Source organism: Triticum aestivum, chromosome 6A (genome assembly GCF_018294505.1).
Source record: "Triticum aestivum cultivar Chinese Spring chromosome 6A, IWGSC CS RefSeq v2.1, whole genome shotgun sequence".
Taxonomy (NCBI): Eukaryota; Viridiplantae; Streptophyta; class Magnoliopsida; order Poales; family Poaceae; genus Triticum; species Triticum aestivum.
Window position 1 is genome coordinate 171786553 of NC_057809.1, and position 15960 is coordinate 171802512.

Here is a 15960-nt window from a genome sequence, read left to right on the forward strand (position 1 = left end):
TGTGTTGGTTGCTTCATACTGTATATACTACTAGAACCCGCAAAAAAAAAGGAAAAAAAAGAGGAGTTCAGCTCCAAGACATTATACTGGACGTGCAAATAGGCAATGTTTTCTTTCACTTGTGTCAAATGCGTGGATGTAAGTCGTAGGGGTCTAGAGTTGCTGAGATGCTGTTTTCAAGAACAAGTACTAGTACAATGCTGAACCTGAGGGGTATAAATCAGAACTTATCTTTGTGACTTTGCACTGGCAGGTTGTATTATTCCCTGAGTCTGAAGTCCAGAGCTGCTTCGATCGGCAAGCGAGCAAACATAAATGGAAGCCGTTTGCTTCGAGTGACGCGTCCTTTTGCAAATGTTTCTGTCCACACAATGAACTGAAAGTGGCAGAGGCGAAATTCTGGTTCGAGTCCTTATCTTCTACTCCTAATGTCTCAGTCCGTACGTGGTTCGTTCGTTGGTTCGCTCGCTCGCTACTTCCTTTCGATCTCCTCCATCCCGCCTCCCACCGATTTTTTTTTCATCCCTATGAAAACCGGTGGAGAAAACCCCCCAAAAAATTAGGTGGTCAAATAAGTAACCAATGCACAATCAGGTCCAAGCAAACCCTAACTCCAGCCCCTTCTCACGCATCCCACAGCCCACCCCTTTGCCACTGCTCCTCGGCTTCGGCCCTCCATGCGCCGCGCCGCCGCCCCACCCACCCTGCATGCCCCTCCTCACCACCACGCGGAATTGCACGCCGACCTCCATGCTCATCTAGATGGTCTTGAGACGGACGTGCATCCTAGACTTGCCGATCTCGATGCGGGATCGCACACCATCCTCTCCCACCGTGAGCAAGCGTGGCTGCACGATGTGGGCATCGGATTGGACGGCCTTGACGCTAATCAGATTCTCCTTCAATTGGGATTGCATGCGCAGCTGCACCTACGACACACCCTTACGCGCGGCTGCAAGTACGCCGCCGGCGCAGGTACATGTTTTTCTTGATCCCGCACACAAGAATACGATGTGGAGAAGGCTACTGGATCTGTTCCATTCATTGCTAGCTAGCTTTCGATCGGGTGGAAACGAATATAGAACAGCCTCGGCTAATCAATTTCCACTGGTTCTTTTGTCTAATAGGAAAACGTACCAGTTGTGCCATATGGGATGACGGAACGCCGGCCTGCACGCAAGCGTTGGACAGGCGCACCCAGAGTAGCGAGTGTTGCACGTTGGCCTCTGAAGATTCGCGGTGCACTACAGGCAGCATTGCAAATTCCGCGTGCATTGCAAATTCAAAGTATGTCCTTTGTTTTCTCACTTTCATGGAGATAAAGTCCTTTGTGTTGTCCATGTATAAATTGCTAGCTGCATGTATAGGATACATATCTACAATATGATGCAAAAAGAATTACCTGGAGTTACGACACATGTGTAAGAATGTGAACGTTGTAAATATGTTATAATTTATTTGTAGTACCTGACTTCTTCTCGGTGATTTATGAATAATGTTCACCACTACAGACTAGAACATAATTATAATTTTTGTGTAGCTAATAAAGTGGTTCTATAGATGCACTACAAAACATGATGATTATTGTGGAAAGAAACATACGCCGCCATGATTTCTGTATGCTCTTATAATTCCACCAGCAATACCAATTACAGTTATACACAACTTAATCATTCAAGCATTGCTATGTCTTCTGCAAGGCCCTAATCATCCTATTTTTTCATAAAAGTAACTACTGCATTCTTTGTCTATTTTCCTGAACCTACTGTTCTTTTAATAATCTGTGTTGTAGCGCTAATTTATTACATAGGTAAGGTCGGCAAGAGTTGTGGGCTTTGTATATGCTAAATTATATGTTATGTTTTTTTCTATGAATGCAAAACTCTCTCCGGTGTAATAAATATGCCCATGTTATTTTGCGCTAAACAAATTATGTAAACCTAGACTTTGTTTGTACGGGTAAGCTTATAACTTTTTTATGTGCTAATGTCAATATTTTCTTTCATCATGTATGGTGATATGCCAAGCAAACATATTAGAATATTTGGCTTAATGGTTGTTTATTATTTTTTACATTAGAAAGAATTATGCAGTGTAATTATCGTGGGAAAGGCCCGCATGCAATTCCGCTTGGAGGCCGGCAATGTTGGGCAATAAGCCACGGCGAGCCCGGGATGCGGTGTGCGTGTGCGTGCATGCGGTGGTCGCGTCGGGTTCGGCCGTGGCAGGGCTCGGCGTGTGCGTGCGTGACCGAGCGTAGGTGTGTGTGTGTGTGTGTGTGTGTGCATGAGCTAGCGTGTGTGTGCACGGGGCCACGCGAGTTAGTTACCGATGGTCCAGGGGAGGCGACCGCGTCGGGTGCGCGAGGAGGCCGCGGCGATCGTGTGCGTGCGCGATGCGCGGGCGCGAGCCGGAGCGCGCGGGGCATGGCGAGTGGGGGGGGAGCGAGTGCGTGTGGGCGAGGCCTGGCATGTCAGTGCTCGCGGGTATAAATCCCCCTCACCTATGTGTACCTTGTTGACACGTCGAGTTCGTGCTCGAGGGAAAGAAAAGGGCGTTCGTGCGCCGGAAAAATTCATGTGTCCACTGCCTCGTCTGATCTTCTTCTTCCACCTCCTTCCGTCGTCTGAGCGCAGAGAGCGAGGGAGGTGGAGAGAGAGAGAGAGAGAGCTAGGATTTAGCAGGAGCGGCAACGACAATTGGCATGAGAGCTTCAGGTTCGGGAGCTCGCCGGCGGCAATGGCGATCGTGCCACACGGCGGTGGCACGGGCTGATCGGTGTCGATGCCGATGCCGATGCTCACGCCGGACAACTACACGTCGTGGGCGATCAAAGCGCAGGCGATCCTTGACGCCCACACTCTATGGGAGGTGGTGGCTCCGGCCGACGCGGCGGTGAACGGGAAGAGTGCAAGACGGCGCGCCCGATGATCCTCGGCGGGCTGCCGGAGGATGTGCTGCTGCAGGTGGCAGCGAAGCTGACCGCCAGGGAGGTATGGGACTCCTTGAAGGTGAGATTCGTCGGCGCCGATCGGGTGCGCGCGACGAGGCGGGTGATGTTGCACGGGGAGGTTGATCGCCTGAAGATGGCGGACGCGAGGCACTGGATGCGTACGCTGGGAGGCTGGCGGGCTTGACGACGCGGTTCGCGAATCTCAGGGAGACCCTGTGCGATGCGGAGCTTGTGAAGAAACTCCTGGACACGGTGCCCGATCGGCTGTTCCCCGTCATCGCCGGCATTGAGCAATTCTGCAACCTCGACGAGAAGACATTAGAAAAGGCGCTCGGGCGGCTGCGCGCATTTGATGAGCGGGTTCGGCGCCGGGGACAAGACGGCGGCGAGCGTGGCGGCGATCAGCTGCTGCTGACCATGGGGCAGTGGCGAGTGCGGGAGCGGCAGTAGGGAGTAGCTCGCGACGACGACGACGGGCGGAGCACGACGTCGGGCAACGGCGGGAACCGACGCGGGTGCTGCTACAAGTACGGCGAGCGCGACCACTTCAAGCGCGACTGCCCGCAGCTGCGGAGGGAGCCGGCGGCAGAGCGCGCGATGATGGCGGAGTCAGCATCGAAGACGGCGGCCTCCTCTAGGTCGTGGCTTTGGGGAGAAGTGTTGGGCAATAAGCCACGGCGAGCTCGGGACGCGGCGTGCGTGTGCGTGCGCGCGATGGTCGCGTCGGGTTCGGCCATGACAGGGCTTGGCGCGTGCGTGACCGAGCGTAGGTGTGTGTGTGCACGTGATCTAGCGTGTGTGTGCACGGGGCCACGCGGGTTAGTCAGCGAGGGTCCAGGGGAGGCGACCGCGTCGGGCGCGCGAGGAGGCCGCGGCGATCGTGTGCGTGCAAGATGCGCGGGCACGAGCCGGAGCGCGCGGGGCATGGCGAGTGGGGGAGCGAGTGCGTGTGGGTGAGGCTTGGCATGTTAGTGCTCGCGGGTATAAATCCACCTCACCTATGTGGAGCTCGTTGACATGTCGAGTTCGTGCTCGAGGGAAAGAAAAGGGCGTTCGAGTGCGCCGGAAAAACTCATGTGTCCACTGCCTTGTCTGATCTTCTTCTTCCTCCTTCTGTCGTCTGAGCGCAGGGAGCGAGCGAGGTGTAGTGAGAGAGAGGTAGAGCTAAGGTTTAGCAGGAGCGGCAACGACAGGCGAGTCCAAGCTGCACACCCGTCTCTTGCCCCTCCTCGTCTATAATTCTAAATATACGTGTGTTTAATAACACACATGTTCTCAGACAGTATCGTATTATGCGTAGATATTATGCGTAGATTTTAAAGTATCCTTCCAGATTTTAACTCGTGAACCAGCAAAGAAAAGTTCAAGTTATGTAGAACTCAAAGAAAAGGCCAGTTTCTTCCAAGCAGATAAAGCTGCATATCTATCCTTTTAAGATCTGGATAAAAAGGTGTATGTTCAAAGTAGATAGGATGCTGAGCAGAGGATGGCCCTGTGATGAAGTCTGCTCCTTTTGCGACAAAACCATTGAAAGTGCTGCCTGCCTCACCCTATCTCCTTTTGCGAGCTCGAGTCTACCAACCTGGAGATGATGAGAATATAAGGTTAGGAATCAAACATCAAGAAATGATGGAAGTAAGTTGTGGTCATGGCCAATTCCAAAGATAGCAAGCACCTAGCCACAAATGCTATGTATGTTGCCTCGCACTTATGGAAGGAAAGAACCGTAGGATGTTTGAGGGAAAATATGCTAATGCCATGGTGGTATCCGAGTTGATGAACGAAGATATCTGCCTCCTGAACGACGTGACGATTTTTTTTGTCAGCTGCACAACAAACGCTTTGCTTATTGATTTAATATTTCTGTTTTTTCCTCCTGCTAGCTAAATGTGCAAATATAAACAGATATATATTGCTTATTTATTTAAAATTCTCAACAAAAATGTGCAAACCACAAACCGAACCACTTCACATGGGATTAATAGAGCGAGGGGCAGGGAGATTACCTGAACACTGTACTTGATAACGATGCCGACGAGCGTTCCCATCCTGTACGCGGCAAGCTTGTCCATCCTGTACGCCTCGTCTCGTGCTCGTGCATCGCTGCCTCTCCACCACGCTGCCCTCCAGTCTCGCCGCAAGCTCCTTCAACCTCGTCCGCATGCGGGAATGCGCGGCTGCTTCCTCCTCTGCCAGCTCCTCCGGCCTCGTGCCCATGAGGAAGACACATGTTGCTGCCTCCACTTCCAGAGGGCCGCCCTATTCCCATCTATCAGCTTCGTCGGCCTCATCCCCAAGTGGAAGACGCGACCTGTTGCCTCCTCCTTCCGCGCGTCGGCGTTCGCCATGGCCGGCATCTGAGGGTAGGGGAGGTCGGCCTGGAGGTCTCATCCTATGCACAAGGCGGCGGGCAGCCGGAGCTCGGTGGATCAGATATGGCGAGGGGCGATGGGAGGAGGAAGAGTCTGGAGAGGTCGAGACGGAGCTGAGTGAGGTAGTAGCAGACTAGCTAGGAGCTAGCTGGTTTTTTTTCCTGAGGTAAGTAGCAACGCTGGTTCAGTGTTCGTGAAGTCATTTCCTTTACTTTTCTACTATGGACGCTTCGGTGGATGATCGGCCGAGAGAGAAAGATACCAGAAAAGCGCTCAAACTAGAGCCTTTTTCGTTGAAGACAGACAATACTTAATTTTTGTTTTTTATATTATATCGTATTTCATCATCTTATTTAGCTTAAAATTAGCTATGTGTCGTTACAAGCTGAGTACATGCCATTTTCTATTACTCGACTTTGAACTTTACTTTGTTTGAGCTCGCTTGATTTTAAGTTTAAATTGAGCTAGACCAACTCGTTCGAGCTCGACTCGTTTGCGACCTGACTGGACAGGACTGAAAATTCACCCATTTTGATAATAACACACGTATAATTGTCCGTCTTTTCTTATGTGTATTTGGCAATATTTTACAATTTATTTCTATGTCTCACATTTTCTAGACATTCATAATGAACCCACTTAACCCTAAGACGTGGTTGTTGAGTCCGAGAACTCACCGACATACATACACTTTAAACAAATTGCATTTTCATTAAGTGCAGAATGTCAAAAAATTATGCTATCCTTTTAGTACACATTGAATTTGTCATGCACTGTGTTTGCATATGGGACGTCGAGAAAGTGCTACCTCCTTTTTAGGTCCTGCGCGTATCTCCGGGGTTGGTAATTTTACTACTGTAATATGAATTGTACATGAAAAACGTTGTACCTTTAAAAATAGAACATTTGAAGTTTCTAATGATATAATCTTTTTAAAATATAACTTGCATTATGTTGAAAAAAATATCATTGATCTAGGGATACGTGTGGGCCTAATAAATTGGAAAGGGGTAGTATTATAATAACAAGTATTCATAGCAATAAAATTATAAGTCACATGTAACGTCCACATGTTGAATTGTAGTTTATTTGATCGGCACTTTCTCTATATATAGTTTTGTCAGCCCGTGGCAACGCACGGGCATTCTACTAGTAGTTATAGTTTTTTAGTAGTGATCTCTATTCATGGAGATCACGAGGCCACCGATACCCTCTGTGGTACCGTGGTACGGTGGAATAGAAGAGTGGCATGTGGGCTTCTCTCAAAAGAGAAAAACTTTCACACCGCTGGCAAATTCCACCGTCTCTCTTGCTTGAATATCGTTCAATCCATAAACATGTGCGATCCCATCTCCAACTGAGACCACTCGATCGATTTCATCCACTTGAAAGTTCTTGTAAAACTTGGTCATTCTACTTTCTAATAGAGTTGTGAGTTCTGCATATCCGAGTATTATATCATGTTTGGAGCATGGAATCAAGCCATAGACAACGATCGGTCATCCAATCAACCAGATAGCTGTCAAAAGCACTGAAACAAAAAGCTACTCCCTCCGTTCCTAAATATTTGTTTTTCTAGACATTTCAAACAGAGTACAATATACGGATGTATGTAGACATATTTTAGAGTGTAGATACACTCATTTTGCTCCGTATGTAGTCACTTGTTGAAATCTCTAGAAAGACAAATATTTAGAAACGGAGGGAGTATATGTATATCTATTGTTACCTATGTTTATATTTGTCAAGCGTACAAAAAAATATTCATCATCATCACTTCTTTACATCTCCTATATATATGCACATTTATGGCATACTGGCAACAACACCAAGCACATAGCTTTTTCCCAGCTTGCAAATTTCCACGGGAGCTCATCTGGCTACACATGCATCAGATGATCCTTTTCCTCCTTAAACCACATCAATGGATCGACGAGCCATACTATATTATGGTTATGATTTCATTGAAGAGCGCGTGCAGTCCCAGCTTCACTCCACTTCTTGCCTCAGCAAGTAGCAAGATTTCTTGTGTGCGTCAACTTCTTTGCATTGCTGAAACCTCTCAGTAAGTAAACCTTATCGGCAGGAATACGTGTAAGATATCAACATTCCCAGCTATCTGTCGGAGGCGATGGCTTCTTCGATCCTCCTAATGACGATGCTGAGACCATGTCCGCTTTCAAGTGCTTTGACGGCAGCTCTATGTGCTTTCTTGTGCCACTTCAGGAGGTTGTAAGACTGCATCACTGACCAGCGAGCTCTATTTGCCATCTGGTGATAAGCAACGAAAGATACTCATGGACTGTTTTTGGTTTATTAAGACGAAGGTAAGAAGAGACATCAGAAGAAGAATATAGACCTGTGCGACAGAAAGCGGAGGATCGAGCAGAACACACAAACTCCTGAATAAATTCTCGTCATTTTCTCCTCCTTCTGCCTCCCCGTATACAAGTGCTTCTGCGGCGATGCCAGCAAACAGAATCATGCAGTATCTGCAATTACGATCTCGCTTCAGTACAGAAGAGACGATGTCCAAAAACTCCAAGTGTCGAAATCGAAACATAACACCTGGTTACATACCTGTCAAATGCTGTACTAGACAGATGGCCCTCACCAAGTTCTTTCTCCATTTTTGCGTCCCAGAACTGTGTTCCTGCCTGCAGAGGTGTGAGATTACACATCTTGAGATCTCTATGAAAAGCATATCTCAGATCCTTAAGGATTTTTTGACACATTGTGCCACAATCTGCACAAAGAAAAACAAGGAAGTCTAATCCTATATTCTTACTCTTACGAGCACTGGCGGAGCCACCTCCTGGCAACCCTGGGCAGCTGGCTGGGCTCGGCTGGCAAGCCTCCCTTAGAAACATTTTTTTTAGTCGAAACAGTGCTGTGTTTGAGGTTGAAGATGACTAATGTTTGGGCAAAAGTTCACTACCATAGCAATGCACATGAAATTATTCATGATGTAGCACACAGCGAGCAATCTGGTTCTATGTTTAAGCTAGATTATGAGAAGGCTTGATAGAGTAAATAGAGAATTTATTAATTCTATGATGCACCAGAGGGGCTTTGGTGCTAAATGGATGAATTTGATACAATCCTTGCTCTATAAAGGTCAATAGCAACTTCTTTGAAGCTGGTCAACCCTATCTCTCCTTTACTATTTAACCTAGTAACTGAGTGTTCACTAGAATGCTGATGAAATCTGCTAGGCATGGTTTAATATCTGGTTTGAAAAAAAAAACTGCCATGATCCTTAAGCGGATCCTCTCTTGCTTGGAACAAATATCCATCACAAGTGTGAACTTATGCCTATCAACATCGATGCTGATAAAGGCCAAACTTATGCCCAAACCTTATGTTGCAGATTAGGGGAATTTCCTATGAAGTATCTTGGAGTTCCCTTGCACTATAACAAACTTAGAAAGGAGGACTTGCAATCTGTCATTGATAGTGAGAAATTAGTTCTTATTCAATCCTGGTAAGCAAATATTCCTATTTACATGATGAGTATCATTAAATTCCCTATGAAGTATCTTGAAAATGGGCTATAGCTCTCATAAATTCTCAGATGGCATACTGCTTCTGGATATGAGCCATCATAAATATCATCCAACCCATTGGTATCTGTTGACACAGGAAAAAAAGAATTTGGAGCCCATTGGTATCTGTTGATACAGGAAAAAAACAATTTGGTGGTTTAGGGGTACAGATATGAGCATGTGTCTTCTAGACCTTGGGTTAAAAGATACTCCCTCCGTCCCATAATGTAAGACGTTTTTTCACACTACACTAGTGTCAAAAAACGTCTTACATTATGAGACGGAGGGAGTACCATTTAAATGACAACAAACTCTAGAAACAGATAATTGTTTTGCAAGTATAGAACTCAGGACCCAAACTTATTTGCCTGTCCTACCAATGATATCTCTCCCTTTTGGAGGAGGGTGTCTTATGGGCTGCAAAAGCTGGTATGATGGGATATCAGTGGAAGATTGGAAATGTCAAAAAGGTGAAGTTCTTGGAAGACCATTGGTTTGGCACCTCAAGTCTTGCTATTCAATTCTAGGAGTTGTATGGGCATAATATTTCCCTGACATCTAGGATTGGGTGCAATATAAAAGATACTTTTAGAAGATGTGTAGATCAGAATCGGCTCAACAAACAGTTTGATGTGATTCATATTGCTAATTCGCTTCAGATTAATGAGTATGATGATGCTATTATCTGGAAGTTTGAATCAAAAGGGATGTACTCTGCTAGTTAATTTTACACTATCATCAACTTTAAGGGAGTTATGCCTGTACATGTTCCTGCTGTTTGGAAGCTAAGCTGTCCCACCAAAAATCCACATTTTCCCAGGCTCCTAAATAGAGACAATTTAAATAAAAGACAGAATGTGCCTGATCTACCTTGGCCGGAACCTGCGAGAATGAAAGAAATCCCTCCTCGACTCCATCCAGGCCCTAGACCTCCGGGCCGACTCCACGGGCCTTACCTCGGAGGAGTGGCTACTCCGGTACGATCTTGAGGATCAGCTCATGGTCATATATACGGATGAGGAGGCCTACTGGCGTCTGCAGGGCACACAAAATTGGGTCCTCAAGGGGGACGCCAATACGGCATATTTTCAGGCCATTGCCAATGGCCGGCGGCGCCCGAACACCATCCCCTTGCTTTGGGACGGTGAGACCCTCCTGCGGCGACTGGAGGACATCCGGACCCATGTCGACGGCTTCTATAAGGCCCTATTCTCAGCCTCCCCTCGGGGAGGAGTTGCTCTGGCCCACGACATCTAGCCTGAGCACATGCGCGTTTCCGCGGCAGATAATGCAGCCCTCACGGCTCCGTTCTCGGAGGAGGAGGTCTGGGCTGCCATCAAGGGCATGAACCTGACGTCCACTCCGGGGCCAGATGGCCTCCCTGTGAAGTTCTTCCAGACTTTCTGGAATGTCATTAAGCAAGGGGTCATGGCCCTTCTTGAGGAGTTTTTTGTGGGCTCCATCGACCTAGCCCGCCTTAATTATGGGATTATCGCCCTCATCCACAAGGTGTCTGATGCCTTCGACATTCGCCAGTTCCGCCCGATCATGGTGATCAATGTGATCTTCCGAATCCTGGCAAAGGGGTACGCCAATAGGGTGACCCTCTTGCGGACCGCATCACCCACCCCGACCAGTCGGCCTTCATCCAGGGACGCTATATCCTGGATGGAGTCCTAGTCTTCCATGAGGCTCTCCATGAAGTTCGCTCCAAACACCTCAAGGCGGTCTTCCTGAAGCTGGACTTCCACAAGGGTTATGACATGGTCAGCTGGGCCTTCCTTCGGGAAGTTTTACTCCGGAAGGGTTTCAATTGTCGTTGGGTTACCAGGGTCATGCAGATGGTCTCCTCGGGCCAGACCGCCGTTAACATCAACGAGGAGATTGGACCCTACTTCCCCACCTTCTGTGGGGTGCGTTAGGGCGATCCTCTTTCCCCGTTCTTGTTTAACATGGTGGTCGATACGCTCGCCTCCATCCTCGACAAGGCTAAAGAGGCGGGCCACCTCCGCGGGATAGTCCCGCACCTGGTGGGAGGGAATGGCGTATCCCTCCTACAGTATGCGGATGACACCATCACCATGGTGGAAGGCTCCGAGAACGACATCACGAACCTGAAGTTCCTCCTCCTCTGCTTCCAACAAATGTCAGGGCTCAAGATTAACTTTGACAAGAGCAAGGTTATGGTGTTGGGCTACTCCCCCTCCAAGAGCCAAAGCATCGCTGACCGCCTTAATTGCAAGTTGGGTGCCTTCCCCACGACCTACCTGTGGATACCGCGGGATCAAGACGGGCTTGGGATCATGTCATCCAAACGCATGAACATTGCCCTGCTGACTCGCTGGCTGTGGCAGATTGCGAATGGGGAAGGGGGCCTTTATCTACGCATCATTCAGAATAAATACCTGCATGGCCAGTCGCTCGCCTTCTGTCAGTGGTCTGGTTGCTCTCAGTTCTGGCAATCTCTAATATAGTTGCTCCCGGTCCTCCGCATCGGGACCTCCATCTCGGTGGGGTCTGGAGCGTCCACCCTCTTCTGGTTCGACCGGTGGGCCGAGGACCGCCCTTTCGCGGCCCGTTTCCCGGATTTGTTCGCCATCGCGGTCGAACCTAGGATCTCCGTCGAGGTGGCCCTTATTGACTTAGGGCGCCTCGTGTTCCGGCGGCCTTTCGGGCCCCCGGACCTCCTCGCCTGGCAGGACCTTCTAGCATGCATCGCCCTACATGAGCCTAACGTGGAGCACGCGAACGACCGCTTCTAGGTAGCTTCAGGTAGCTTCTCCACTACATCCATGTACCAGGCCATCGCAACGACACCCAGACCTGAGCCTCTCGTGGTGATTTGGTCGATCCGTCTACCGCTGAAAATCCGGATCTTCCTGTGGCAATGGATCAGAGGTCGGGTCCCCTCCGGTGTGGAAGTGCTCAAGCGGAATGGCCCGGGAGATGGGATGTGTCCGCTCTATGGGACAGAAGAAGACTCGAAACACATCTTCTTCTGTTGCGTATCCGCACAATTCCTATGGAGTTGCCTCCGCGAAGCGGTGGGTGGTAGTTGGTGCCACAACAACTTCCCCAACCTCTTCGCCAAACTCCAAGCTTCACCGCCAGCTGTCCGCCACACTAGGTGGCTGACTATTGGGGTCCTTGCCTGGACACTGTGGACGGTCCGAAATAAGCTTGTGATCCAGCGTGTGCCTCTACGACGTGCTACTGACGTTGTGTTCAAAATGTGTGGTTATTTGCAGCTTTGGTGGCCGGTTAGCCGCCCCCGGGACCGAGATGCCATCACCACCATCATCGCTGATCTTCACGCGATGGCTCTCCGCTTGGCGCCGCCGCTTCCTCCTCCGCCACCAGAGCCGGATTAGATCCTCACATTCTGTGCCGCCACTTGTTTTTCATTTTTGGGCTTGTTGAGTTGTGCCCTCAGCAGAACCTGTTTGTACCTTGTGTTGTGCTACTTCGTGTGCGGGGTGTGGGTGCGTGTGTTTGCTGTGTGACCTTTGTTGGACCTTGTGGCTTCGGAGGTTTGCTTTATATATAAAGCAGGGCAAAAGCCTTTTTCGGTATCATGTGTACTCTGTTCTGAAGCTGAGGCATGCATGCTTGGAAAGTGATTTCTCATTTCACTGGACTTCCAGGCATTGCTAACTTACTTTGAGGCTGGAGCCTGTTTGTGGATAAGTAATACAACCATAAAGTAGCAAATGATGTTATGGGGGTTGTGGAAGCTTCATAATCATATTTGCTTTAATCAAGCACATATTTGTCCGGAATGCGGGTGAGTTGGTGGAAAATTGCTGCATTTCTTTCAGTGGCGGCTCCTGTGCTCGGAGGGTGCAAGAGAGCAGATAGACAGAGCGGTTCCATCCTGAGTCTCTGAAGATGGAGTTCCCATGGCCGCAGCATGCTAATTCTGAAGCCTGGGAAGGTACTATGGCCAGTCTTGTGCGCTGGGCCGCTGGCTGGAAGCCACCTCGCTGAAATTCGTGGAGAATGAGATGATGCTTCATGTCGTCCCCAACATCTGAGTGCGATCTGGGGTTCTGGTCGTGTGGATGTCTTTTGTTATCTCCTTGTAACACGGTTAATAGATGTACAAGACGTTCTCTGAACTTTTTATTTACCCGTTCTTGTTATCTCCTTGTAACGCTTTTGTTATTCCCCCGTGGACTGGTGATGTAAAACCTGAACCGATTTGGTTTCGTGGTCAATGGAACTGGGGCGGGGGCCTATTCTTTTAAAACTACCATAGCCACAGTTAGGCTTTGCCCAGGCTCCAAAGGCTGGCTAGCTCAGCCACTTCTTACAAGACATATTTCTTTAGTCTTGGCTACTACATACCAACTTGGTGAGGTTTATTAGCCTTCTAGATCAGCAAATACTTCTAAAACTGCATCTAAATCCAACTTGAAAACAAAATACTTGTGCATACTTTCTTAATAATGTATGCAGGAACATGGGCAGATTGAACTCAGTCACACCACTTGCTAGTGATGGCAGTAGAACATTTGTTACTTGTAACTTGTAAGTAAACTTAACTCAAAATTTTGAGAAGGCGGGATGATGTATTGAAACGACAGAAATTACACTACTTCATCAGATAATAAACATAAAAAAAACAACTAGCACAACATACATATAATAAAAGAAAAAAATAGTAAAGGTGGTACCTGGCCTTGAATGCCCATCCGCAGTGCCACAAAAGGATCCAGGATGACTCCTCGTATGGGGCAGCCCATTAGATAAGCTAGACACAGGTTCATGAAAGTAAGATGTGTTAGGGTAAAAACTAGTCTCAGAAGTCAGATGCTATACAAATAGCCATTGTTCCAAATATTGGCCACTTAATCGCTACTCGGTGGGTCACCGAATAGCCGATTAACTGGTTTATCGGCCAATTAACTGGCCAATTCGCCTATATTATCCCTTATCGTCACCTGACCGATATGGTACCAGTTACCGATATCCTGAACAATGCAAATAGCAGACTGCAAAACTAACAAATAAAAGCTACCATCCCAAAGTTGGATCGATACAGGACTTGAGACCATAAAACAGTGTAAGACATTGAAGGAAAGAAATACCAGTAAGAAGATGTCCGGCTTCATGTACAAGGACTCTGCGCTTGTATGGAGGCCAGAAACATGAGATTTGTGCAGCACAAGTACCACCAAGAAAAAGTGCATCTCCGGTTGCTAACGCCAATATCGCAGCCAAGTTAGGCCGTACATCCACTCCTTGGGTTAGTAGAAAAGATGCACCGCCAAAAAAAGTAGCCAGAACATAACGAGAATTTCCTGAGAGACCCCACTTCTTTGGTGCAAGCTTTGCAGCTGAGAAAAGTAAAACATGAAGAAGATAAGGGCTACATAAGAAGCTGAAGTCCTAAATTGGTGCATTATCCTATTTCACATATCCACTGGTAAGACAAGGAGTGTTGCAGTATGAGTTTGAAAAAGAATGCCACTTCAATGTTTGAATAAGGAAGAGCACAGATGAAAGAAAGGGAATATTGCCTCAATTTTCACCTTCCAGGCCTGTCATCTCCTTTAAAATTGTCGGCGTAACTTCTCTCGGTCCCTCCAGAACTGCAGCAAAAAGGGTATAAAATATCTCTTGACCTAAATGAAAACTATCAGTGCATTGCTGTAAATACAGAGCAAGCCAAGTGCAAAATTTCAGGGCGTTCCTTGACTGAATCAGTATAGTGAAACACTTTCAGATCAGTTCACAGCTTCGCATTCTACATAGCTTATACAAGCTAGAATGCTGGATTTTACCATGAATCCCGCAGACCTCATCGAACATTGCTAACAGCTAACAAACCGAATTCTACACCAAGTACAAATTTGAAGGCAGTTTGGCAACTGGGATACTAATTTTGGATAAAATGGCCCTCAAACCCATTCAATTATCACGCAAAAAATGGGACAATTAACGAGAGATCGGCGTTTACCTATGTTCTTGCACTTGCCGAAGTTGGCGAGGACCCCGCGGTCGGAGAGGAACTGGTACGCCCGGCCGACGAGCCGCATGTCATCTGCGTCGATGCAGGTGTCCAGCACCTCCCAGTCCCGCCCCGGCGACAGGGGGAGAGCCACCTGCGTAGCCGCATTCGTGGCCGCTTCCGGATAAGACGCGGGCTCCACGGACTGCAGGAAGCGGAGCGCGCGGGAGAGGTCCTTGCTCTCGACGGCGTCCTCGAACTCGCTCCACTCCCTGAGGGAGCCCGCGCGGAGGCGGGTCCCGGGGCGCGGCGGGCGGGACGGGAAGGGGAGGAAGCGCTTAGAGGAGGGGGGAGCCGGCTGGGAGGCGGAGAGGGCCGCGGTGGAGGTGAGCGGCGAGGAGCAAGAGGTGGTCGCCATTGGTGCGGTCACGGAGGTGGGTTGCTCTGCTTCGCTGTGACCGTCGTGGCGTCGCCCGCTGCCGGTCGTCAGGCCTGTCCGGTATGACTGATTTTTTTTAGTGGTAAGACAAAATTGTATTCATCAAACTCCACACAAAATGGGATACAAGTTGGGTCATGAGGTTGGCCAAATCAAACATGATCCCATGATCCAGTCTAAAAGCATACCGAATACTTCGCTAACTTATGTGCTTCATAATTCACAACACGACATTCGAAAGAAAAGTTAAAAAGTGAAAAAAGCTACTTGGGATTTAATTTCGTCGATAATAGTTTCATAGCTTTCCTTCAACCCTTAAGGCTACCGCATTCACCGCTAGTTGTGAGTCAGATGATATAGCGACATTTTGTAGATGCAGATCCGCTGCTAACGCAAGTGCCTCCCGATATGCGATCACCTCAAACGTGGTCAGATCATGTGAAACGTCAATCACCAATCCCGAGCTTCCATAATAATTCCCTCTGTTGTCTCTGCATACTGCTACAGCCGAGCCTTTTTTTCCTAGTTGGACTCCCACGATGACATGGATCTTACTGAACCCCGGGGGTGGAGCTCTTGGTCTTGATGGTGGTACACTGGTGGAACAAGCGCTGCTCGAATTGGAGTCCACCCTCCTTCCTTGATCATGTCAAGATCTTCGATATAATGATTGATGAAGCCTTGTACCGCATGCGGGC

General features: G+C 48.4%; 2 protein-coding genes across 2 annotated transcripts; one reads left to right on the forward strand and one right to left on the reverse strand.

The window, feature by feature from the left end:
* Positions 1–502: 502 nt before the first annotated feature.
* On the forward strand, positions 503–1466 carry LOC123132651 (uncharacterized). The gene is made up of 2 exons (XM_044552490.1): positions 503–975; positions 1128–1466. Exons 1-2 carry the CDS (start codon positions 678–680, stop codon positions 1385–1387), a joined length of 558 nt encoding a protein of 185 aa, XP_044408425.1. The 5' UTR covers positions 503–677; the 3' UTR covers positions 1388–1466.
* Positions 1467–6857: 5391 nt separating this feature from the next.
* On the reverse strand, positions 6858–15339 carry LOC123132652 (uncharacterized). Its single transcript, XM_044552491.1, has 7 exons — positions 14833–15339; positions 14405–14464; positions 13961–14209; positions 13547–13623; positions 7906–7982; positions 7685–7817; positions 6858–7596 (listed from the first exon to the last, which is right to left on the reverse strand). The coding sequence occupies exons 1-7, from the start codon at positions 15239–15241 to the stop codon at positions 7441–7443; spliced, it is 1161 nt and encodes a 386-aa protein (XP_044408426.1). The 5' UTR covers positions 15242–15339; the 3' UTR covers positions 6858–7440.
* Between the last annotated feature and the right edge of the window lie 621 nt (positions 15340–15960).